At 33.5% G+C, this 27,336-nt stretch overlaps 1 protein-coding gene across 2 annotated transcripts in view; it reads left to right on the plus strand.

Annotated features, from left to right (window-relative positions):
* Positions 1-27,336, plus strand: part of SMCHD1 (structural maintenance of chromosomes flexible hinge domain containing 1) — a 139,266-nt gene that overhangs the window by 58,206 nt on the left and 53,724 nt on the right. For both annotated transcript variants that reach the window (XM_064577866.1, XM_064577867.1), the window contains 14 exons: positions 40-184; positions 2,350-2,446; positions 3,925-3,997; positions 6,098-6,237; positions 6,842-6,976; positions 9,671-9,898; positions 14,577-14,725; positions 15,861-15,949; positions 16,694-16,812; positions 19,640-19,807; positions 23,223-23,348; positions 25,255-25,334; positions 25,562-25,719; positions 27,010-27,125. In XM_064577866.1, the coding sequence (XP_064433936.1) occupies positions 40-184; positions 2,350-2,446; positions 3,925-3,997; positions 6,098-6,237; positions 6,842-6,976; positions 9,671-9,898; positions 14,577-14,725; positions 15,861-15,949; positions 16,694-16,812; positions 19,640-19,807; positions 23,223-23,348; positions 25,255-25,334; positions 25,562-25,719; positions 27,010-27,125 (1,823 nt within the window). The remainder of the gene's footprint in view (positions 1-39; positions 185-2,349; positions 2,447-3,924; positions 3,998-6,097; positions 6,238-6,841; positions 6,977-9,670; positions 9,899-14,576; positions 14,726-15,860; positions 15,950-16,693; positions 16,813-19,639; positions 19,808-23,222; positions 23,349-25,254; positions 25,335-25,561; positions 25,720-27,009; positions 27,126-27,336) is intronic.

Below are 27,336 nucleotides of genomic sequence, written 5' to 3' on the forward strand. Positions count from 1 at the left end.
ATGAATTTGTTTCTCATGTTTACTTTTTTTTTTTTTAAGAGGGTAAACCAGAGAAGTTTTCATTTGGTCTTATGGATCCTCCTTTTCGTGTTGGAGTCCCATTCAATATCCCTCTGGAGTTTCAGGATGAATTTGGTCATACTAGTCAACTAGGAAATGATATTCAGCCAGTTTTTGAAGCAAGGTAATTTGAAGGATCAACCTATATGTGACTTTTCATACTTACTAAGCATTGTCTTTTTTAGCTTAAATTATTTATGTGTTTAACTTCACATTTGTCATTTAAAGTTTTTAGTGTGTTGTATAAGATCTGAGGGATTTATTAAGCCCTAAGCTATGCTTTATGACTAAAGTGTCTTTTTGAGCCCACTTTTTATGTATGCTTTCTTCTGTTGTCTCTATGTACTTTTTTCCCTCATGTTATAATCATTCACTCTTTTTTTTTTTTCTTTTTTAAAGGGTCTATCCAACAAGAAGATCTAACGATTGTAATTGTTCACTCTTAATCATCTGAGCATGTGCTATATTCCAGGCACTTGCTAGCTAGACCTATAGAAGTGATTAAGAACATAGTATTTGTCTTCTAGAAACTCACAGTGAGATAGTTTAGTGATTAGATTTATAGCATGGTTAAGTTCTTGGAAAACAATACATAGTTACAAAAATTTTTAAAATGAGTTGAAAAAAATGATTCTTTTGACCTATTGCATTCATTTGAATATTAAACAGTAATGGAATAGTTGAACACTTAAATGTGTTTGTTTAAAAATAAAACACTGGAAGTATCCCTTCTAGTCACAATTGGAAAAATATTAGCGCATTATTTGATACCTATTATTGATTATAACTCCATCATCCTATCCTTGATAGGATATTCTTACATGAGAAGTCTCTGTCACACGTACATATTTATATTTTGGGTTTTGAACTTAAAAAAAATCCTGGTGGCATGGCTGTGTGAATTTATCTTCAACAAAGACAATTTCCTTAATGGGTTTCTTTGTTTTTTTGTTTTTTCAGTGTTACGTGAATTAAAAAAAATCATTCATGCATGTAGCTTTAAATAGTCAAGTAGTTCGGTAAGGCTTATTATAAAAGAACAGTTTCTCCTCCCTCTGCTCTCTCTGACCTACCCACAATCCACTTCTCAGAGAACCCTTTCGACTTTCTTACTTGAATCTACTGGTAACTACTGCCATATATCTAAATTTTATATTGCTATTTCTTCATTCTTCAGTTTTAGGTATTCTCTCTTGACTTAATGGCTATAGACAATGACGTATTCTCTTAATACCACTTCTGTTACAAATAAGCTTCCTTCCTGTTCCTCTGTTCCTCAATAAAGTTTATATTGTGGCTTGGTCAGTATTTAGTCCTTGCTTTATTGCATTTATGTAAATACTAGTCACTTACTTTATTGTACAACTTTGTTGCTACTATACTTTTTCTTTGCTAAGTTTATGACAGATTAAACTCTGCCAAATTGGTCTCTTCTTATGATGTTTTAAGTGCATAGATAATCTATCAGTTTCATACTTTTGGAGACATCTCTGTCATCATTGTTTGCTCTTTCTGAGGTCCTTATTTTTTGGTACTGAACCTTCTGGACTGCTGCTCTGATTTTCCTAATTTTTCTCTTTTTCTTTTTGTATTTCTACTTTTCTTTCTGACAGATATTTTTCAACTTTATCTTTACAACCTTTCCATTTGGCTTTTCCTCCCTCATGGTGTATCTTTTACTTTTATTCCCTCGTCTTACCCCTTGACAAGAGTAAAATGTTTACACTCTAATGACCTACATGTGGTCACAGGCTATTTAGGAATGAAATTGCTCATGGTAATAGATTAGGGAATCTTTAGTGTATATTTTAACGAGGTTACATCATAAGACTGTACTTGATTATTTGGACTAAAATTGCTATTTAGTTTAATAAGTGCCAGAAACTCTCTAACATCTCACTGGATGAAAGATTTGGGGGGAAAAAAAAATACATGGCGAAGTCTGAAGATTTCCCTAAACCTGGCCTATTTGGGTATTTCCTTTTCTTGACCTATGTGCATGGTCTAGCATTTGATTATTTCCTGCCTTGTATCTTATTTAATAAATGAAGCTTTATGTTTTATAATTTATCATTTACAATATTTGGCCCAGTGCTATCACTTATGGATCATTTGTCTTTGTAAAAGAAGTTCTTGGGAATTTTCTCCTATTGAATTATTCTATTTTTTAAAATACTATCTTATTAGAAAAGTAAATTAAACATGAGAATGGCATATGAGAAGGTTACACATTTGCAACTTATTTATAGGTAATGGAGGGGAAGTTAAAAAATAATTTGTTTTTTCCAGTGGTTTATCTTTACATTATGAAGAAATAACCAGAGGACCGAATTGTGTGATTCGAGGTGTTACAGCTAAGGGCCCTGTAAACTCTTGTCAAGGCAAGGTAATCATTGTACATAAATGTTTTAATACATGCTTATTTCCTGTATGATAAAAATGAAGTGGAGAATTTAAAATGGGATGGGTTAGCCTGGTGATGGGTATTAAAGAGGGCACGTACTGAATGGAGCACTGGGTGTTATACGCAAACAATGAATCATAGAACACTACATCAAAAACTAATGTAATGTATGGTGATTAACATAATAAAAATAAATAAAATTGGATGACATAGTTTTGTAACAGGATGACAATATGGGGTTCCTAAGAATTAGGATCATGTCACTAAACTTACCATTTACATCTCTAAGGGAAACTAGCATGTTTGCTATTGTGTAACATTTATGAATTAAATATTTTTTAAGTGTCTTCATCTTCATTCCATTCTTTTCACATTCAGAGTTATTTTATCAACAGTTATCCAATACTAGGTTTCTTTTTTCTCTCCAACTTTAAAAAATTTTTGAATATTAATTTTAGAACACAAAAATATGAGAAACTTTGGCTCACATTTATGAACATACTGGGTTTGGTATTTGGATAAAGGAAAATGTTTTGGGAGGGATAAAGTTAGGGAGGGTAAAAATATAAATTCCAATAAGGTAATTTTTCTATCAGGTATATAAAGTAGTTAATAGATTTACATGACTAAAGGGAATTCTATGACTAATAACAAGTAATATATAACTTTTCTTCACTGCAGCATTAACCTACAAGATATATTCAAAACTTTTCCATCAAAATGGCATTTAATTAAAAATAGAGCATATGAATTTATGCTGCACTGCATTGTATAATGAAATCAAATTAAAAGTCAAGTTCTGTACATCTTTCTGAATTCAGAGTTTCCTGGAAGAAGAACTTGAAATTCAGGGAAATTTGACTTTAGTAAGATAAGCTTACTAAAAAACTAAAATGATTTCTAGATTTTTTAAAAAACTTTTTTGAAATAACTTTATATTTACAGAAGAGTTAGATAGTATAGAGAGTTTGCATATACTCTGTACCCAGCTTCCTCTATTAATATCTTCTATAACTATCAAGTATTTATCCAAACTAAGAAATTAACATTGGTACAATACTATTAACAAAACTGTGGACTTTATTTACATTTCACCAGCTTTTTTTACTAATTAGTTTTCTATTCCAGGATCAAATCCAGAATACCACATTGCATTTAGAGATTTCTAGATTTTTGGTATTTTATATTTCATATTTTCCATATTTTTTATAATGCCCATCTTGATTCTGATTATTCAAAGGTTATTCCTTTTGAATTTTAAGAGGCTATTATCTGTAAAGAAGCAATATGAGTCCATTTTTTCATCTATATCTCTTACATAAATGATCATGTTTCTCAATATAAATTTGCTGAATAGATTAATGTTATGGAAATTAAAAGCAAAAATAAATCAGAATTGAGTTGTTAAACTACTGAGCTATTTAGGACTTGGATTTAATTAAAATAATTTTTTTCAACAGAATTTTAATTTGAAGGTTATTCTGCCGGGTTTAAAAGAAGACACACAGATTTTAAAAATTAGATTACTACCAGGTAATATTTTAAGAAATATTCCTAATATTTACCTTTAAAATAATAATCTTATTATAAAATATAAGATGAAGTGTTTTTTGGCTCGGTTATGGTGTAAGTCTTGAAAATACATTTGAATGTCAAAGCACTGACAGAAATGACTAATTGAAAAAACAGGAAAATGTGTAGGAAGACATTAGTGAAGTTCTAAAAATAATCAGGAGAAAAGTGTGAATGTTGAGAATGTATTAGGGAACAACTCTTAAGAGATACACTAATCAGGCTTATATTAGAACTGGACCTGTCTTTAACTTTTCCTGTATAACTGTAAATGTTTCATATCTTATGAAAAGTTTCTCATGCATTTATGTTAACTTGATAATGACTTATCAACTTCGTAATGAAGTTACGTTAAAGTAACACAGGGTAGGAAATGCTGGCTAATTTGAGAGGCAGTCTGTCATATAGGTTCAAAGAATACATTCTGATATTATCTCTTCTGGGTTTGAATTTAAGCTGACATTTAAGAGCTAGGTAAACTTGTCCTGTCCCTCAGTTTCCTCATGTGTAAAATGAAATAATATCTACTTTCTCACAGTTGTTGTGAGGATTGAATGAGTTAATATAGGTAACCCTCACTTTGCAAGATTTTGTGGTAACTGAATGGAGGACGACACAGTTCCAATATGCATGAGTTCTTGTTAACACAGTACTGTGCAAAGTGAGAACTGCATGTGCTTGTAAAACACAACAGTGCTTGGTATGTCAGTTTTAGCTCTGTTATTAATAATACTATAATCATACCTTTGTCCACATATGACCTTTTGTACTGTTTTTAAATGAAATGATACATAGTAGCTATGTCCTTTCACAAATTCAAGTTGTTTGGTTTCCCTCAAGCACAAATTGATAAAAGATGTCAAAATTAGCACATTGGTAGAAGTATAAGAATAAAATTATTAAGGCACCTGGCTGGCTCAGTTAGAAGAGCATGTGGTTCTTGAATCTCGGGGTCATGAGTTTGAGCCCCACGTTGAGTGTAGAGATTACTTACATACATACTTAAATGCACACAGAAGCAAACTTAAAAATTATTACATACTAATAAACACAATGCTTTTATTTTAGAGGTTAGATAAAAGGTATAGATTTGGGTAGTGAAATTCTTAATAACCAGGTAGTTTGACATTGTTTTGAATTTGAGAATGAAAATTGTAAAGTAGGAGGTAGCATGGTATAATGATAATTGTCAAGAGGTTTCAGATTACTCAGGACATTAACCTGAGCCTGCCACTTACTAGTCATATGACCTGGACAAGATACTTAATCTCTCTGAATTTGTTTCCTCATTTACAAAATGAGGATGGTAATATTACCCTCTTCATTAAGATCATTGTGAAGATTATATAGTGCTTAAAACTTGACATGTTGCTTGGCATGTAGTAAAAAGTAAATAATAACTGTTACTATAAAGTAACTGTTCAGTAACTGTGAATTTTTGTTACTAGCATTTAGCATAAATTGTATTTAAAAATATCAGTGTTTATAGAGCACATCAAGGCATATTGCTATAGAAGTGTGAACTCTGATTAATCTTAGAGGAAACTTGTGTAGCTTGCTTATGACATCAGAGTCGTGGGCAATCAAACAAGTAAATTATTTGGTTATATCATGACATGCACTGATCCTTTGAACACTTACCTAAAATGTGTGTTTTCTCTTAACATATTTTTGAGAAATCAGTCATTGTGTAAAGTTGAAGTGAATAAATAAAAAAGTATTTTTAAAAAACTTTTCTTCTTGAATACTTTTTTCCAGGATCTCTTTTAAGGTTTTACACCTTGAGGTGATTTCTAGCATTAGTTACAATAATGTCATAGCTTGTTGGGTAAAACTAAGTCTAGACATCAAACATTTTACTCAGTTGAGACAAATCTGGTCATTTATAGAATCTGTGCATTTTAGAGATAGAAATGGTTAAACATGGGTATTGCTTATTTTTTTCCTTTCTTAGCATTAAGATACTAAAACTTGAAATGTTAAAAGCTTTTTTTCCTTGCTGTTTCAATATTTCAGTCTTAGAAACTTGAATCTGTATTTCATTATATAATTCTCTGGTAGGTCCCCCTCATCGATTGAAAGTGAAACCTGATTCTGAAATTTTAGTTATAGAAAATGGAACAGCTTTCCCATTTCAGGTAGAAATTTTGGATGAATCAGACAATATAACAACACAACCAAAATTGATTGTTCATTGTAAGGTAAGTTATTGTAAGATAAAAATACGTAGATTTTATTTTGAGTAATCTGGTAGTAAATGGACATAACTATCTCTTAGCTACTTTATAGTGAGGCTTATATCGTATTTAGATCTTTAATGATTAGTCCATGGAGAAACTTGTGGGTATCTCATTGCCTATACTTTTTGGCCAGTAAAGGCATCATCTATACCAAGTTTCATAAAGAAATTCATAGAACATTCCCCCTCCTTTCTTGATCCATTTCCCTCAATTTAGCTGAAGTATTTATGAACAGAATGATAGAAATGTCTTTTAGGGTTAAGGATGAGTAGACAAATGAAGGTAAGTAAAAGAGCACAAAAAGGAAAGGAAAACCCAAATACACAAAGTTAAAAAAAAAAAATAGTGGTTGAGGAAGTTGGTGTTTCAGAAGACATAAATTTTAGAATTATAAAAAATTACTCTTCATTCAGAATTTGTCTAGAATATTGGTGAATTCTATTTTATTTTTTCCAGTTTATAGCCAGAAATAGTAGCTGTAGTGGATTATTTGAAAATTTAACAATTATTGAATAATTTGTTACATTTGATTGGGGTCTTAAATTATTTTGTATGTTTTCAAAAGTTTTTAGGTGCTCCGAATCTTCCAATCTACGTTGTAGATTGTAGCAGTTCTGGAACCAGTATTTTAACAGGATCTGCAATTCAAGTACAGAACATTAAAAAAGACCAGACTCTTAAAGCAAAAATTGAAATACCTGTAAGTTGTTGTTATTCATTGATTTTATATTGTTTTCATACAAATCTTTCATAACAGCTTTATACTATTTTATGTAACATTTGACTTTTAAAAATGAGGTATCTGTGGTTCTTTTAGCTAAAGTAAAAAAAAAGGCAACATGAAATGGTATAGTAACATTTTGTATTAGTAATTTTCTTAATTAACCCTTTTATAGGGGCACCTGGGTGGCCCAATTGGTTAAACGTCCAATTCTTAGTTTTGGCTCAGATCATGATTGTGGGATCCTGGGATCAAGCACTGCATCAGGCTCCATGCTCAGTGTGGAGTCTGCTTGAGATTCTCTCTCTTTCTCTCTTTTCCCCTCCCACTCATGCTGTCTCTCTCACTCTCTAAAATAAATACATAAAATCTTTTTTAAAATGTGGCATTTATATGTCAGTTTTATTTATTTATTTATTTATTTTAAAGATTTTATTTATTTATTTGACAGAGAGATAGACAGAAGAGCACAAGCAGAGGGAGTGGCAGAAGGGAGAGGGAGAAGCAGGCTCTGCACTGAGCAGGGAACCCGATGTGGGACTCGATCCCAGGACCCTGAGATCATGACCTGAGCCGAAGGCAGACGCTTAACCATCTGAGCCACCCAGGCGCCCTCAGTTTTATTTTTTTGTTTCTTATAGTTTATACTGTTTCTTAGAAAGTCTGGTAAACCACCACTGAAGGACATATAAACAATTTATATGTATAATTTAAAAAATAAATATGTGATTAGTATTTTCATATAAAGAGATTTCTGTGGTAACGTACTAGTAGGGTACTTGTTACTGGATAAATACATCATGGTGGAAGGTGAAGCCAGCCTGGAGGAGGGCAAGCAGTTGTTATGAGCAGTTGCTCTCCTAAGATTGCAAAATGGGACAACAAATACTTAAGGAAAATATTTAAATGTAATTTCTCCATTATTGATATGGTAGATGATGAATAACCTAACCTAACCAGTTGGTTAACTGATGCTTTCCTACTAATTATACATCAGTTAACATACCTTGAGCTTCAAAAGGGTAAAAGACAGCTTTTATTTTTTTCACTAGAATGAGATGACTCTTGACTTCATTCCACTTCTTATCAAGCTGCTTATATTGATAACCTTCAAATCCCTCTTACGCACTTTTTTTTTGTTATGCATTTTTTAAATTCAGTAATGTGGGCAACTTGTTTTTGAGCATACTCTCTTGCAAAAGATCAGGAAGATTCAGGAAGGAAAGACTTAGAGTTAGGGAGGAATCTGGGTTTGGAAGCAAAGAGTAGTGAGCATCAGGAATTACGTAAATTCTATAGAACAGTGACAGGCGGAAGACCGAGAATCTAGATCAATTAGGACAAAGATCAAAGTATACCTTAAAATACGCAGTTAGAAAATGTTAATCCGAAGGCAGCAACTGGAGTTTGAATCAGGTAAATGCAATATGGTTATTTATCAATAAGGGTGGGTTATTTACCTAATATTTGGTGAGGTAGGAATTTTATGAAAGTCATCAGTCATGTAGATGGGCTTAGATAGGAATGTTTGCAACTGGATAACAAAGGAGAAATGGGCTAAATAGATGTAAAGGTATTTTAGGCTTAGGCTTATTTTGAATTTTGTGTATCCCGTGGAATGCACTATAACCTAGATTATGAAATAATGTAATGTTTTAATTTTTTGTGCCTTTAAAATCACTTTAGTATAATACAGCTCATCCTTACTAATATGTGGGACATTGATGTGCCCATAATAAATTATAAATGTGCCAGCTCATCTTTCAGGGCATCTACAGTCCTCATTTAGCTATAAAGAGCCTTATTCACTTACCCTAATGTATTGTTTCAGTGTAAATAGTATATTTTATGTCAACTATTTGTCTCTGATTTTATGGGAAGTTCTTAATTTCTTACATCTTTATTCTTATTAATAGATGCTAGTTACTGAATCTGTCTGAATCTGTCATGTGATTCCAAAGAAGAGGAAGAGAATCATTTTAAATCCAAATATGCTAGTTTTTGGCTTTAAGGATGTGGCTTATGGGGGCGCCTGGGTGGCTCAGTTGTTAAGCGTCTGCCTTCGGCTTAGGTCATGATCCTGGGGTCCTGGGATCGAGCCCCAGGTTGGACTCCCTGCTCTGTGGGAAGCCTGCTTCTCCCTCTCCCACTCCCCCTGCTTGTGTTCCCACTCTTGCTGTCTCTCTCTCTCCGTCAAAATAAATAAATAAAATCTTAAAAAAGAAAAAAAGAATGTGGCTTATGCTTACAACTTGATAGTATAATATTAATAGTATAGTGTCTTCTTAATGCCAAAACCTATGAACGTTGACAGCATGTATAAGATGATCTTCCATAGTATTGGAAGTAAATCCTTAAGCAATGTAGAAGACTCACCATTAAAGCCCAAAAATAGGGGGAGCCTGGGTGGCTCAGTCGTTAAGCATCTGCCTTCGGCTCAGGTCATGATCCCAGAGTCCTGGGATCGAGCCCCACATCGGGCTCCCAGCTCAGCGGGAAGCCTGGTTCTCCCTCTCCCACTCCACCTGCTTGTGTGCCCTCTCTTGCTATGTCTCTCTCTGTCAAATAAATAAATAAATAAATAATCTTTAAAAAAATAAATAAAGCCCAAAAATAATTTTCAAAAAGTGCAGATGTCATTCAATATATTTTTGTGTTTTTCTCTTTCCCTAGAGTTGTAAAGATGTGGCACCCGTGGAGAAGACTATTAAGTTGCTTCCTAGTAGCCATGTTGCAAGATTACAGATATTCAGTGTGGAAGGACAAAAGGCAATCCAGATCAAACATCAGGATGAGGTTAATTGGATAGCAGGCGATATTATGCATAATCTTATTTTTCAAATGTATGATGAAGGAGAAAGAGAAATTCATATAACATCAACTTTAGCAGATAAAATTAAAGTAAGTATCTCAGATTAGTTATCTGAAGAATTTTGTTCATTTTATGATCAATTGTAAGACTCTGAATAAGAAGTATTATAGGGTAGCTTCTAAGAAGAAGCTTATCACAGAAAAATAATATTGTTATTTAAAATTCCAGGCTAAATAAGAATTCGTTTCATGCTCTAGATTGAAATGTGAATGATTCATATGCGACAAAGTCATACTTAGAAAAATGATTTTGATACTTAACAAAATGCCAAAGATTGGAATTCTTTTCTGGTTATGCACTTGCTGACCAACTGTATTTCTGCAGTCACAGTCAAGATCATCTTACCAAAGCAATGTATTTGTAACTGTTCTGAAGGCACTAAACAAAAAGTCTGTTAAAGGCAAATGGTGAAACATTACTGTTTTAACTACAGGTCCCTAATTTGACCATTTGAAATTGGCATACCACTCTCTAAAAGCATGATCTTAGAAAACAGTTTTGTAGATTCTCAGTAGCTTCACATGGCCCTCATCAATCTGCTGTAATTTAAATTCATCATTAGTACCTTGTTAGGGTGAATCTATATATAGAAACTTAACATCTCTTAGGAAAACCAAATCAAAATACATACTTATCACCTAAGGTAGACCTCTCTAGTACTCTTCTTATGATTGATTAAAGGAATAGTTGGCATTCTGTGCTTACTCTTTTCAAGGTCAGTCAGTTCTATAATGAAACGCATGCATTTCTTAAAATCACTCTGCCAGATAAAAAGGTGCAATAAAAATCACAGGGCTCAAAAAAAAAAAAAAAAAAATCACAGGGCTCATGGGGAAAATGGGAATTAGAGGCACAGTACTCAAACTTTATCAGTCACCTATTTAAAAAAAGATAGGAAACTAATAAAGTAGCACCAAAAATAGTAACAATAACACATATTAAATGATTAAGAAGTCCATAAACACTACAATAATATGTCAGTTTACTTTGTGGAAGTGAGTACAGGAAAGGTTGCAGCTTGTGAGTTACTGTGAAGTTGTGGAAACTCCACTAAATGTGGCCATGTATATGGCTCAATATACATGATCACCCAAGGTGGCTGGTAGGTTTGAGTTGTGTCGTTTGTGTATTTCAATGGATTGGTTTAGCTGGGTACAGTTTTCCATGTTCACATACTGTTTTCATGGATGATATTGTGCATTAGCAAAAGTAAAATTTCTTCATACTCAAACTGCTCCCTAATATTTTAATAGCATTGCAACAAATTTGCATTTTCAAACCAAGCAGTATAGCAGAACTAACTGTACTTTTTTCCTTGACGCCCATAGAGAAAAAACTCAAATCTTATGTGAGAAAATAATTTTTAAAAAATTCACTGTTCTTTAAGTCAGTTAGAGACAAAACATCCCCCCTTTTCTGGAAAGCCAACATTTGCACACCCTTATATAAGGGGGTCCCAATTAACTAAATTTGTAGAGTTGCTGTGTGGGACAGGAGGTAGAAATTATTTCTTTGTACTATTTTATCCTGTAGCCATCTGGAGTTTCCAGATATAGGATCTGATATTTTAAAAGAATTTTGTTCAACAGGGTTTAGCTGATCTTATTTTTAACTCTTACTTGAAATATTCCTTGCCCCAGCCGGTTTAGTTTTTCCCTCTCTGTTGAGGGACTGGAGGATTGATAGAGACCTAACCCTGATCCTTCTTGGAAGGGGAGGCAAGCCATTTTTACCTATATCAGCAGATATGAAGTTGAGTGGTTTAAAAGTGGTACTAGGAACCCGGCTTCTGAACTGGTTCCTTGCTTTCTCATAGTTAGGTTCCCACATTCTAGCTTCTTATCAAGGTTAAGAAGAAACTTTGAGTGGAGAGCCTCCACCTGTATATAACTTCTTTTTGCCATTCTCTAAGTATGTGACCAGCATTTGACATATTTTGCTTCAAATTTAGTAGTTATATATTTGTTGGGTTACAAAGATTTTTAAACATGCAACTCTTTATTGGCAATAAAATATTAAATACTACTCTTTTGTTAAATGTATAATCATTAATGTGATTTTGTGGTCTTCAGAGAATTCTCCAATATTGAAGAAAGTGAACCCTATCTGAGCTGGGAATCCATTGAAGGGATAACACAGCTAAAGTGAGGGAAGAAAAGCCTTTTTGAAAAGTGTAAATTCTGCTTCTTCCATTATGTAAAAAAAAAAAAAAAGTGTATATATACACACATATATATGTAAAGAATAAAACATGGTTTAAAAGATAAAAAGGTAACTAAGATTAGAACAGCATAAACTAGGGTCAAAATATTAGAATATCAATGATTTAAGAATCACAACTATGGAAGGCTAAAAAAGTTGAACTAAAAATTCTTACATAGAAAGGATTGGAAGTTTAAAAGTAGGATAGAGTAAGATACTCAACTTAAAAAGGGGATCAAGTAACAATATATGGAATGCAGGAGATGAAAAAATAGAGCTAAAAGCATCCAAGTATGAATGAAGACCAAAAGGTGGCCAGAATGGTAGTTAAGTAAACATAACTTGTTTTCTCATCTTGCTGAATAGGCATTAACCTACATCTTATTCAAAGCCCATATTAATAAATTTCTTTTAACAAACAATTTGAATATCACCTCCCAGAATTGATCATATGATTTGATCTATATGGTATTTTATTTTTTTAATTTTTTTTAGAGTGCCCACATGAGCAGTGGGGTGGGGGGTATAGAGGGAGAGAGAATCTTAAGCAGGTTCCATGCTCATGCAGTGGGACGTGAGGCTCAATCTCACGACCCTGAGATCACAACCTGAGCTGAAATCAAGAGTTGGATGCTTAACTGACTAAGCCACCCAGGCATCCCTGATTCTGCTTTTTGTTTATTCATTTGGTTGGATGATTTTTTTGTTTTGTTTTTTTGGATGCTACTTATGAGTGGAATCATACGGCATTTTTCTTTCTCAGTCTTATTTCACTCAGTATAATACTGTCCAGGTCCATCCATGTCTCAGAGGGCACAATCTCATCCTTTTTTATAGCTGTGTAATATTCTGTTGTATATATACACCATATTTTCCTTGTCATTTGTCTATTGACGGACACTTAGGTTGCTTCCATATCCTGGCTATAGTAAATAATGTTGCAGTAAACCTAGGGTGCATATGTTTTTTCAAATTAGTGTTTCATTTTCTTTGGGTAAATACTCAATGGAATTACGGGATCATATGGTAGTTCTGTGTTTAATTTTTTGAGGAACCGTCATACCGTTTTTTTGCAGTGGCTGCACCAGTGTACATTCCCACCAACTGCACAAGGATTCTTTTTCTCCACGTGCTCGGCAACACTTGTTATAACTTGTGTTTTTTATTTTAGTCATTCTGACAAGTGTAGAGTGATACCTCATTGTGGTTTTGATTTGCATTTCTTTGATGATGAATGATGTTGCACATTTTTTCATGTGTCTCTTGGCCATCTGTGTCTTCTTTGGAGAGATACATATTCAGGTCTTGTGCCCATTTTTTAATCAGACTGGGGTTTTTTTGGTGTTTTTATGCATTCTTTATGTATTTTGGATACTAACCCTTTATCGGATATGTCATTTGCAAGTGTCTTTTCTTACTCAATAGGTTGTCTTTTTGCTTTGTTGATGGTTTCCTTTGCTATGCAAAATCTTTTTATTTTGATGTAGTCCCAATGTTTATTTTTGCTTTTGTTTCCCAGGTCTTAGAAGACAAATCTAGAAATATGTTGCTTTGGCCAATTTCAGAGAAATTACTGCCTGTGTTCTCTATTAGGATTTTTATGGTTTCAGGTCTCACATGTAGGTCTTTAGTCCAATTTGAGTTTATTTTTGTGTATGATGTTAGAGAATGGTCCAGTTTCATTCTTTTACATGTAGCTGTCCAGTTTTCCCAGCACCATTTATTGAAAAGATTATCTTTTCCCATTGTATATTCTTACCTCCTTTGTCATAGATTGGGTTTATTTCTGGGGTCTTTATTCTCTTCCATTGATCTATGTGTTTATTTTTGTGCCAGTACCATACTGTTTTGATTACCTCAGCTTTGTAGTATGTCTTAAAATCTGGTATTGTGATACCTCCAGCCTTGTTGTTCCTTCCCAGGATTGCTTTGGCTACTCCAGGTCTTCTGTGGTACCATTACAAATTTTAGTGTTAATTTGTTCTAGTTTTGTGGAAAATGCTGTTGGTATTTTGGTAGGGAATGCATTGACTGTACATTTCTTTGGGTATTATCGACATTTTAACAATATGAATTCTTCCACTTCATGGGCATGAAATATCTTTCCATTTGTGTCATCTTTAATTTCTTTCATTAGTGTTTTATGGTTTCTGGAGTTATAAACGAAGTTTATTTGTGTTTTATTCTTTTTGGTGCAGTTGTAAATGGTGCTTTTTAAATTTCTCTTTCTATACTTTGTTATTACTACCAATTTCTGGGTATATCCTGCCACTTCACTGAATTCTTTTATTCTGGTTTTTCAGTGGCATCTTTAGAAAGGAAGAAACTTCTTAATCTTACTAATATATAAACCACCACCATTTGTGTTCATAAAGGGACTTTTTCCTTGGAGGTGGGGAAGATGAGTTTATAACTTAACTTTGATTCTTCAGTAAGATAAGTGGCAGTAGGAGGACATTAGACTAAGCTTTATATTTTTCTTAGATAATATAATTTTTCTTTTAGGTTAATTGGACTCCTGAGATTAACAAAGAACACTTGCTACAGGGTCTGCTTCCTGATGTACAAGTACCAACATCTGTGAAAGATATGCGTTATTGCCAGGTTTCATTCCAAGATGATCATGTGTCTTTGGAAAGTGCATTTACAGTAAGGTTTGTGAGCATATTATATTTTGAGGTATTTCAGAATTCGGCATATGATAACAAAAAGGCTTTTCTCCAAAGCACACTAGTGAAAGTTGTTTTTAATGTAGAAAATAATTGCAATTTCTATGAAATATGGTATGTTGTCTTTGGAATAAAACTTCACTGGAGATAGTGACTAATTCATCAGTCTTTCACCTCTTTGGTTAAGTTCATTCCTAAGTATTTTATTCTTTTATATAAATCTTGTGCTTAATTGGCTCTCTGGTATCTGTGAGAACTAGAACTGTCATTAAAGGAAAGCCCTCCTAGTGCAGGCAGCAGTGAAAACGCCTGTAAAATGACAGACGTGAAAAACATAAAAGATAGAGTGTGATCAGTCAGTGTATTCACAGGGAATAATTCTTTCATTGCCTAGTGATGATTTTTAAACCTGTGTCCAAACAGACCTAATACGTATTACTGAAAGAAAAGGGAAAGATTTATGTGAATATATATATAAAAATCTTTCATCCTGGCCCGTCAGTTCCTTGCTCAACTTGTTCCAGTAACCTCATTCACTTGAATTCTTCCATCCATTTTTATAGTATTTCCAGGCTCCATATTTGAGATAATTTTTTTTTGAGAGAGAGAGAGCAGGCACGCAAGTCAGGGGTAGGGGCAGAGAGAGAGGGAGAGAGAGAATCCCAAGCAGGCTGCACAACCAGCACAGAGCCCGATGTGGGGTTTGATCTCACAATCCCGAGATCATGACCCTAGCTGAAGTCAGGAGTTGGTCACTCAACCAGCTGAGCCATCCAGGCGCCCCTGAGATAAAATTTTTAGATATACTACTCTCCACCCACAGCCAGATCTCTTGATGATGAGTTATTCTTACCTGCCTTTTCTTTCTCAGTTCTCTTGTCCTAATTCCTTTTAATCTAGCATAGATGCTGTGATGTAACACTTCTTTGCAAGCTGTCTTTCTCGGTTTCCATTTGGGTTAATAGTGTGATGTTCTATAAATTGAGGTATTTGGAGGAGTGTTGTTGTATTTAAGCTTTAGAAAACGAGTGTTAAATATATATATATGTTACTCTTTAGCATATTTTTCTCTACAATCAGTGGTATAACTAGAGCCTTTTAACTTGTTAACTCATTTCAGACCACTTCCTGATGAACCTAAACATCTAAAATGTGAGTTAAAAGGAGGAAAAACAGTACAGATGGGCCAAGAGCTTCAAGGAGAAATAGGTTAGTATGGTCTGCTTTTTTCTTTAAAATACTTCTATAATACGTGCTTACATTTGTGTTTTGGCATATGTGATCTGAAAGGAAACTTTGGTTTTATATACATTTATTGTTTTAAAAACCACTGTTGGAAAAGATTGCTATTTTTTCTGCCTAGGCTGACAACTTTAAAATCAGTTTGGCACGGGCGCCTGGGTAGCTTAGATGGTTAAGCATCTGCCTTTGGTTCAGGTCATGATCTCAGGGTCTACTGTTCCCCCTGCTTGTGCTCTCTCACTCTCTCTGTCAAATAAATAAAATCTTAAAAAAAAGAAAGAAAAAAAATCAGTTTGGCAAAAAGAGTTTCATGGAAAAATAACTGGCTTTTGTTAGAAGTAATAATAGTTAATATTAAAAGTAAAGTAAATGTATCAATGGATTCATATCAATAATCAATGGATTATTTTTCTTGTACCTGGACTATTACATAATACTAAATTATTTTCTTCAAATTTTGATGGTAGAAAATCTGATTAACATCAACACCATGTTAAATATAAATATATAAACGTACTTAAGTAGATTATTGATTTTTTTGGTGGTGATTATAAAAGAAGCAAGTATGATTACTTTTTACAAAATAATACATAAGAGAACAAAGTTAGTGGTTTTCTAAGCATAATTTTAAGTGTATAAATGTATTTATAGATGTTTATATCTTTTATTAAAAGATAACAGTTTAATTTTAAGCTGTCCTTTTTTATATAGTTGTAATAGTTACAGATCAGTATGGAAATCAGATTCAGGCATTTTCACCAAGTTCTTTATCTGCCTTGGGAATTGCTGGGATTGGACTTGATAGCTCTCATTTGAAAACTACCTTTCAGGTATGGCTTCTTTTCATAGCAGTTGGCTTATACCATTGTTTTACAATTAACAAAATTTGGGAAAAACTAAAATAACTAAAAGAAGTTTGATTTTTGTGTTTACAATGCAAAATCATAAAAGGCATTATAAAGGTTTTGTAATGACAAACTTTGAACATACACAAAAAATAGAATAGCATAAATAATTCCCATGTTCCCATCACTCAGCCTCAATAATCGTCACTTTCACCTTTACTATAATCATTTTGAAGCAAATTCCATACATTATATCATTTTATCCATAAATATTTTAATATGTATATAGAAGTCGTTTTTCATAATTAGTAAAATTTAGTAGTGCTTACATCCTGCATTAAATAGGATGCTGGGGGAAAAAACTAATTGGGCAGGTTTGTAGCTGTGCAGTTAATTGAGATTAGCTTGAAAAATAAGAATCTCAGTGTAATTATTTCAGTTTAAAAGAAGCAAGCAAATATGATGTATTCTGCTTGGAGAGATCAAAGACAAATTTTGGGGAAATTTTCACTTTCTTTGCCTAGGCTGACATAACTTTAAAATCAGTTTGGACTGATTTCAGTTTGGACTGAATGTTGGACCTTCAAGGAACCTTCCAGGCCAGAGTAGATGAAAGAGGAGGAATTCTAAGGCCAAGTGAAGTTGAATCCATTTAGAGCACTTAATGCTTTTTTAAAACTCTTATTACTTTTAGAGCCTCCATTACAGTTTTTAACTTGACAAAGTAATCACAAGCCTCTTTGTTGCCCTTCCTTACTATAGTTTCTATTCTCACTAATATGTTCAGCACAACTCAGTATATCTTAGGAGTGCTGAATAACTTTTCATGATGTTTTGTTTACTTTACAAAGATAACGTTTAGTGTTTGACTTTCAGGTTCTTCCATTATTTATTTTCACCCTATGTATATCCGAAATCAGAAGATAACTATGTTTTGCTGTTATGCATGAACAATCTCTACTTTATGCATAGACACCCATATTCATTCAGTAATTTCTCCTAAATTGTAACCTGCCTTCCTACATTTGCAGTTTTCCCCATCTGTTAGGGTCCTATCAGCATGTTAACATGCTGTCATATCTTTCATCTTAAAAAACAAATTACCACTTCCCCCTCTCATACCAACCAGAGCATCCTTTGGCCCTAATTCCCCGTCCATCTATTGCTCTATTTCTCTTCTTTCTATAGTATATCTCCTTGGAAGAGTTGTACATACTCAGTTCCCGACCCCACATCCTTTTTTGTCATTCTCAGGCAAGCCACTCTCATCATATTTTTTTTGCTCTGTTTCACCTGACCAAATACATTGTCAATTTTCCATTCTCATTTCTATCAGCATTTTAAACTATAAATTTAGACTTCCATTTCCTCAGTATGGCCTAAAATATCCTAAAGTATTATACCGAAGCATAATCTCACACCTTTCTCCTCCCATAGCTCATTCTTCAGCCAAGGTGACTTACTTTCTTCCTATTGTCATTTTACAACAGATGTATACTATCTTGACTCAGTTTCAAACACTTTCCCCAGTCTCTACAGAAAGAAAATGGAGCCTTTTATTTTAAAACTATTTTTTTAAAAATAGTGGTTTGGGGGGGGGAATAAAAAGTAGTTTTAATATGTCATCATCCCTTCAAATTATTTCTGCATTTACATAAATGTACTGCCATTCTGAAGTACATTCCTTTGATAATTTCAGCATTAGACCTTAGAGAGTGCCTTTCAGAATTTTATATTTGATTCTGTTTGGACTCATCTACAATTTGTAAATGCATATACAAATTTAATTTTCAAGATTGGAAGTAAAACCGAGATAACTTCCAAGGTGACTTAAAGAAGAAATCATGTCTTCAAAAGGGCTGTTGGTGTTTGACTAATAAATGTGGAATTCTAGGTTAGACTTTACATATTTTCAGTTTTCAGTATGTTTTACTAATGAATATTTAATTTGTTTTCCAAATATTGAAAAATTCTTTGCTCATTGGGGTTTGGGTAGAAATTAATTTTAAATTATTTTTGCAATGTCTTTGTACAGAAAATATTCTGCAAACAGTTGTTTGAGAATGTAAAACATGAAATTTTAACTCTGATTTTTAAAATCTGATGGAATAGATTTGTACTCATAGAAATTTAAGATGACAAAATTATTAAGGGTAATTGTTAAAATGTGAATGGTATAAGTGCTTCTGCCAGTATGGAATTAGTTATTATCATTAGATCACTTTGTGGAAATTATAGGCTAGATTCCCATTAATAAGATGTGAACCAGAGATTGAGCAGTAACAAATCAAAGCCCCTACCTTCTTGGAGATCACCTTATAATGGGAAGAGTGGTAAGAAATGAGTGATAAGAAAAAAAATAAAATGGGGTAATGGAAACAGTGCCATTATATAGGGTGGTCAGAGAAGACCCCTTTGTATCCTATATGAGAGACCTAAAGAAAGGCCATGTAGATTGGTAAAGAATCTTGCAAACATCAGGAAAGAACAAGTGCAAAGGGTATTGGGTAAGCACTTGCTTTGCTGTTTGGGTAGTAAAAAGGAGACCATGTAAATAAGAGGGAAATTAGGAAAAAATAAGGTAAAAGGACATAGCCAGAACCTTTTAGAGCTCTCCCTCGCAAAAAAAAAAAATTCAGTTTCTCTTCTAAAGGAAATGAATTTCATAGTGTATTAGTATGTGTGCAAGTTATTTGTCATTGTTCTATGCAGAAGCATATCTATATGCACATGGGTAAATGACATTTTTTTTTTTCTTTTTGAAAATTAAGCATAATATCCTATCTTTTCTTGATGTACTTTTCTTCACTAGGAAAATACACAAAGTATAAGTGTAAAAGGCATCAAGTTTATTCCAGGCCCTCCTGGAAATAAGGATCTTTGTTTTACTTGGCGTGAATTTTCTGACTTTATTCGAGTGCAGCTAATTTCTGGACCACCAGCAAAACTTCTTCTTATAGACTGGCCAGAATTAAAGGAGGTAAGTAACTCTGCCTTGTTTGAAAGAATTTACTATCATATGGCTTATTACTTTCAGATTATCGGTGGATCAGAATAGGTATGTTTTATTGTTGAAATAATAACAAATAGCAATAGTAATAAAAGGACAAAGTAATATGATTCTTAATAATTCATTATTTAATTCATTACTTGTGTCCTCATTTGTTAAAAAATAGTGTAATAACATCATGATGAGTACTCTGTAATGTACAGAACTGTTGAATCACTCTGTTGTATACCTGAAATTAATACAACACTGTATGTTAATTTTACTGGAATGATTGACACCTTAAAAATTTTATTACAGGGGCACCTGGGTGGCTCAGTCCGTTAAGCATCTGCCTTCAGCTCAGATCATGATCCCAGGGTCCTGGGATCGAGCCCCATGTCTGGCTCCCTGCTCAGTGGGGAGCCTGCTTCTCCCTCTCCCTCAGCCACTCCTCCTGCTTATGCACTCTCTTTCTCTCTGTCAAATAAAATCTTTTAAAAAATTTAAAAAAATTTATTACAGAAATTTTCAAACACGTGTAAAAGTGAAAATAGCATAATGAATCCCAAGTTTCAACGGTTACTGTTTTTTCCCAATTTTGTTTCATTGTTCTGTCTTACTGTCTTAAATGTTTTCTCTGGAGTTTGAAAAAGCATATTAGATATCAAGTAATTATATGCATAAAAACCTTGGTATGCCTTCCTATGCAGGTAGTTAAATCTTAAATACTGATCTTGCAAATGTCTGTTAAGTATATTGAGTTTTTACTAAATGTTTACACTTCTGATTTTTAAAACGTTTAGATTTTGGTATTCAGTTTTGGTCTAACAGAGCTTTACCTGTTGATATGATAGCTTACATTATTTTCTAAAGGAGAATGAGCTTATATCACCATGGTAATGGATGAAATTATAATGTTAAAGGAGCAGATCCTCTAACAGAAGTTTACGTTACCTGTGCCTTAGTTTGAAATTGCACTTTTTGATTTGTGAGTTTAAAATAAGATAAACAAGTGATGACAGTGAGCTTTAAAAAATTTTTTCTGTAATACTGTCTTGACTGAGAAGTTTTACCGAAAAGCCAGTGCATTTATTTTTATCTGGGAGCATTTATACTACATAAGTTAATATATTCTTTGTGCCCAGTGATGTTAAAGGATTTGTTGGTTTATTATGTTACGAAATAATTGTTTACTTTTGAGGTGGAAAAAATGTTGGCATGTTCATCTTTTAATATGACTTTGTGTTGGGGAATGTAAAAAATGATAGCTTAACTCAAATTTCTTAGAAGATTAATTTGTAGATACCATAGAAATCCAGAAGTTGTTAAAACAAACTGATTTCTCATTCTCTTAGAGATATCGTTATATGTAGATAAGGCTGTAAAAGTAATAATTGAATATCTAATATTCCTAAAATTTCCTAATTAATTCTTGACCGACCTTCCCCCTAACAGAATCTGAAGTGCAAAAGGGGAACTGATTTAATACCTAACTGATAAATAGAAAAAAATATGTAAATGTTACATTAACATACGCATCTATTCTCATTTAATCTTAACATGATGTATTATTATCATTCTTATTTTATAAATGAAGAAACAAATCCTGAAACATTAAATTACATGCAAGTACTAATGTAATGCCCTGGCAGAGGGCAGATTCATATTTATAAACATTTGATTTTGGATACTCTTTCCACTTTTTCCGAGATAATTTTGTAAGAGCTTAGGCTACAGGTTATTTATTAAAGAATATTCTTTAAAAGTAGTTACTTTTTGATGGGTAGACAGTTAATGTGATTAGAAATAAAGTGCAATGCAATAAACAAAAAAGTACAAACAATAAAGTTTGCATTTGGAAACTGTCATCAATTTTTTAAATTCAGGCTTTTAATAAACTTTGGCAGACGCAATATAGGCAAGTGTAGCCCTGTAAACTTTGTGATGGCCAAGCATTTGAACCAAACTAGTCTCAAGGATATTTTTTTTAAAAAATTAAGTCCTGTCTGAAACACATTATTAATTTTTTTCCCACTCTGGGCAACTTCCTAACATTATTATTTTTTTTTTTTTAAAGATTTTATTTATTTATTTGACAGAGAGAGGCACAGCGAGAGAGGGAACACAAGCGGGGGGTTGGGAGAGGGAGAAGCAGGCTTCCCACTGAGCAGGGAGGCCGATGTGGGGCTCGATCCCAGGACCCTGAGATCATGACCTGAGCCGAAGGCAGACGCTTAACGACTGAGCCACGCAGGCACCCCTCCTAACATTATTATTGATAACCAACTACCTCCAGTAAAGTGGGGTTGGAGGAAGTAGAGGGAATATTATTGATAGGAGAGAGATGATAAATCAGCTTTACGTATTGCTCATCCATTCTCTCCCATCTTCTTTTTTTTTTTAACTTTTAAAATCTGACACATTAGATTGGAACTTTATCAGGTTACTTGCTAGACAATGTGTTTCCTTTGATATGTTCAGTATTAATAGGTCAACAGGCCAATTCCCAGAATTACACAAGCCTTACATAAAGGAGGGAAAAAGCAAGAGGTGTTTTAAACCAACTAGACAGTGTAGATTATCTGCTACTAGTCTGGTTTTTTTTTTTTTTAATTTTTTTTTTTTATTTATTTATTCATGAAAGAGAGAGAGAGGCAGAGGCAGAGGGAGAGAAGCAGGCTCCCCGCCCAGCAGGGAGCCCGATGCGGGACTCGATCCCAGGACCCCGGGATCATGACCTGAGCCGAAGGCAGACCCTTAACCATCTGAGCCACCCAGGCGCCCCACTAGTCTGGTTTAAGAAGCACTAGAAAGCTGTGCACTACTGCTTCATGGAGAGTGGCAGAGTGCTGACAATTGACAGAGGAGCTAAACTATAAACAGCCAATACTATATCTGAGAACCTCAGATAAGCTTTTACTTCCATCGAAGTTATTCTGATATATAACTTTTAGGAATGTGTTAGAAGCTAGTAATGTCAAATGCTTTCCCCCCCCTTTATTATATTGTTAATAATTTCTATAAGAAGATGATCACTTGTAACAATATAATTGACTTTCAAAAGTTTATTTTAATTGATGAAAGGAGCCATTTTGGGGATGCCTGGGTGGCTCAGTCGTTAAGCATCTGCCTTCGGCTCAGGTCATGATCCCATGGTCCTGTGATCGAGTCCCGCATCGGGCTCCCTGCTCAGTGGGGAGCCTGCTTCTCCCTCTGCCTGCCGTTCCCCCTGCTTGTGCTCTCTCTCTCTCGCTCTAATAAATAAATAAATAAAACCTTAAAAAAACACCATTTTTTACTAGAACAGAGATAAATTAAGTAAATCATTTAGTAAGTATACAAGTAGTAATTACATTGTTAGGCATGTTTGTTTTAGTGCTTCTTAAAATATTTTTATGTATTTTAGTCCATTCCAGTGATTAATGGAAGAGAACTACAGAATCCTCTCGTTGTTCAACTTTGTGATCAGTGGGATAATCCAGCACCTGTATCACAGGTTAAGATAAGTCTCATGAAAGCTAACAATTTAAAGGTAAGTTTTAAATGTCCTTTACATAATTTTCATCTACTTAAAATTTTGAGTTTCATTGTCATGGTAATGTTAGAAGTCATATTTTTAAAAATATAGTCTATTTTTCATAATTATTTTGAGGAAGTAAAGTTTGTCTCTTGCAAGCAGTGTAACAAGGTTCAACAATTTACAATTATGATTGGGTGGTTTTTATACAATCCAAATAATATTTGGATTTCAGGTTAGGATGAATAGAAGGTGAGTAAAGGCAAATATAATGACCTGCAGTATGGGTTAAGGAACAGGTATTATTTGGGAAACTTACAAGCTAAGGGTAATCAAAACGAGTCCTGTGAGTACCTGTCCTCTGCATACCTTATGGAGATCTACCAGGGCCTGGGCATAACCACTAGACTTATACTGAATTGTATTCTAGGGTATGGGGAAAGCATGAATATGGCCTTATCACATTGGGGGCAAACAGTGCTTGATACCAAGAAGTCCAAGATTAGGTACTACCTGTTTACAGGAGCACTGGAATAGCCAGCTGTTTAGGTTCTGGTGGGGACTTTGGGTGCCTCGTACAGAGTTGGAGGGCCTTCCTGTGAGGGGAAATGGGGGAAGCTGCCCACTGCAAAGTTGTATTTTGACACAGTTCCTCCTGTTGAAGGAAATTAATTTGTCCCAGTCAGGTTGTTACCAGGTAACACAGAATTCCTAGGGTTATATTCAGCTAGGCATAAATATCCCTCTACAAACATTTTATAATTTTAGTAGATGAAAATAGTTGATATTTTGTAAATACACAGTTCTCTTAAAATTAATCTGTTAGTTCAATAAGAATTCTAACAGGGATTTCCAGGACCTGACAAGTTGATCTTAAATGTCATATGGGAGATTAAAGTGCCAAGAATGGCTTGTGATCCACATGGGCTTGTTTTCGTAGTAAAGTAATCAGGGTCAAAGGTATTAAAGCCTGTTAAAAAAAAGACTATGATATTGCTTGCTATACAACCTGAAATAGAAGCCTTGCTTCTCTGGCTTAGTAACAAGAATTTATGACCCAGATGGAAGAAATACTTTGAAAAAGATGGGTTGAGAGATAGTGGATCAGAGGGTAAATGGGACAGGTACAAATACAGGATTTTATTCTGTCATTTTGATTACTCCTCATTTTTGCCTATTGCTTTGTTTGCAAGTACCGTAATTACCTAATTTTTAGGCTCTATTAAGCAGAAATGGGAATTAGGGCTTAGGAAAGAGTCTGATACTCTGCTACAACAGTTTACCAATTCACTTTTCTTATTGTTTGCTTCTAGAAGAGTTAAACTGATTATTTTCTACCACAAATAATAATATTCTAGTTTCTAGAGAAGCATTTGTAGAAGACTGAGAGATTCTTCTAACCAATGATTAGTACCACTGATTCTTAGTCATTTGAAAGTGAGCTTAGTTATCTCTAAGAGGGCCATACTGCAACAGAGATATAAGGAGCACATCTGAGTAAACTTCAAGAGAAAGATGAAATAATAATGGATGTGGTATTACGATGCCTTGACTTAAATATATATTTATGTTTATTTCACCTGTGCCATTCCCCACAATCCCCAGTTTTAGAATATACCTTCAGTGTTTGTATAAGCAAACTTCACTTGAAATATCAGTGTTATTGAAACAGTGAATATTGAATTCTGCAACTTAATAACTGAAATGCACTAAATTATAGTTTGATGAAGATGAGTGATGATTGTCCTTTGGGTTATGTAATTACATATCACATTATTTCTACTAATGTTCAGATTAGGAAATTAAAGATTTTAGAAGTGTGTGCAAATATTTTTAAAGTAGTAATGGAAGAAAACATTGTAATAGAGAAAAGAATTTGATCTCTAGAATTTTCTAATTAACTGTTTTGTTTTGTTTTTAGCTCACTCCTTCAAACCAACAGCATAAAACAGATGAAAGGGGCAGGGCTAATTTGGGAGTGTTCAGTGTTTATGCCCCTAGGTAAGAACCAAAAATTTGATAGTTATTAGTATTATAGGGATTGGTTTTTCTTATTCCTTGCTGAAGTTAAGAGTAATAATTAGCCTTCTATTTAGTGTTAGAAGATGTAACTAAACAGGAGTAGAGATGGTTTTTAAATGAGCTAAGCTTTGTATAAACTGTCTCAGAATTTTTAAGTTATAACCATGTAATTTGAACCCTTTGTCTCTTTTTTCCCCCCTTGTTAGAGGAGAACATATGATGCAGGTTAGAGCCATCTATAACAAGAATATCATAGAAGGACCTATAATTAAGTTAATGATTCTTCCAGACCCTGAAAAACCTATTCGTCTCAATGTTAAATATGACAAAGATGCTTCCTTTTTAGCAGGGGGTATTTTCACTGGTGAGTAAGTCACAAATTTCAAATAAATTTGTAATGATAATTTTCTTTTTACATTAATGGAATAAATTATTTATCCTAGATGTTTAGCATGATAGAAAAGCAAACCTGCAATAGTCTTTTTAAATGGCAAAGAAAGTACATTTGGCTTAGCTTTGTCTTCTTTCATCTCTCTGTCCCTACATTCCCTTAATGGTCAAGAATGAACTGAAAGTTTCTTCATAAACTGAGAGCCTGTTGTAACTGAGTTTGTGATTGTTCATTCACTGGATTGTGAAGTTCTGAAAAAGAAACATGAACTGCTAAATGGCAAGAACTATGTGGACTCTACTAAATAGGTTGTAATGTCATCTTCAACCAAATAGAACCAGGATTGCTTAACTTAACTGGGATGAAAATACATCACATCAGAATTTATGATTAAAGATATTTCAGAACAAAAAAAGTTTCCTAAATACCTATGTCCAGGCACTATATTGGGCTCTTCGTTCCAATAATATATATGACAATTTCCATTGAGTTCTGTCTCATGCAGGAGACACTTAAGTAAGCAAATAATTTCAGTGGAATGCGGCAGGTGCCAAGTCAATAGGAAATGGTATTTATTACAGGTAATTTTCTTGAAGACCTCTCTTTTCCTAAGTGGATGCATTCCTATATGTAGTTATAAGCAATAGAAACAAGCAGACCAAAAAATTTAGATTAGAAAATCATTTTTAATAAGTTACATATATACATAGCCTTTATACTCATAATTTTAAATGTTTTGGAAGATAAGACCTGTTTCCTGTGATTAAAAAATTATATCCATCATATGGATGCCAAATGAATGATAAACATAAGGGAAATACTATATGTAATAATAATTTAGCTACTGTATGCTATTGAAAATCAAGAGAAAATAAACACTGTATTCTCGGAATACATAAAGCATAAGGATTTATGACCAGTTGCCTTAACTCTAGGTTGCTGAGTATCCACAGTCTAACCTTTTGGTCTTGCCTAGTAGAACTTTTAGCATTGCAGACTGTGAAAATAAGACAAGGGACTAATAATAGCAAAGTTATATGTGTTAGATTTCTGGAGGAGATTTAGCACTAAAGAGAGTTGTCTGTCATGATTAGTACGTTTTTATAGACAGATTATTGGGGAATGCTGATTACCGAATGGTTTTGTTGTCTTCAGAATCTCATTATTAATATTTAAACAAGATGTACATTTTAAGACCTAGAATTATTTAACCAAATCTATTAAGTGAACTAGAAAATAATTTTTTAATATTCACCATGACAGATTTTATGATTACTGTTATTTCTGAAGATGACAGTATCATTAAAAATATTAATCCAGCACGTATTTCCATGAAAATGTGGCAGCTGTCTAACAGTGGGAACCGACCACCAGCAAATGTGAGTTCTGGAAAGCATTGTAGAAGTTAAAAGCAGCTCTTACATTTAACTTAAAATTAAATGTAACTTAATGTAAAAATGCACTGTGTATATGCTGGAGAACTAGACATTAGCCCACTTCATCACTTGAGATTTTAAAAATAGAATATATCTCAATATTAAGTGTTGATGCCTTTGAAAAAGAATAGCCGATATTGTGATATTTCTTAAA

This window comes from Mirounga angustirostris, unplaced genomic scaffold (assembly GCF_029215605.1).
Source record: "Mirounga angustirostris isolate CCGP_5_RB_7025 unplaced genomic scaffold, mMirAng1.0.hap1 SCAF_14, whole genome shotgun sequence".
Lineage (NCBI taxonomy): Eukaryota > Metazoa > Chordata > Mammalia > Carnivora > Phocidae > Mirounga > Mirounga angustirostris.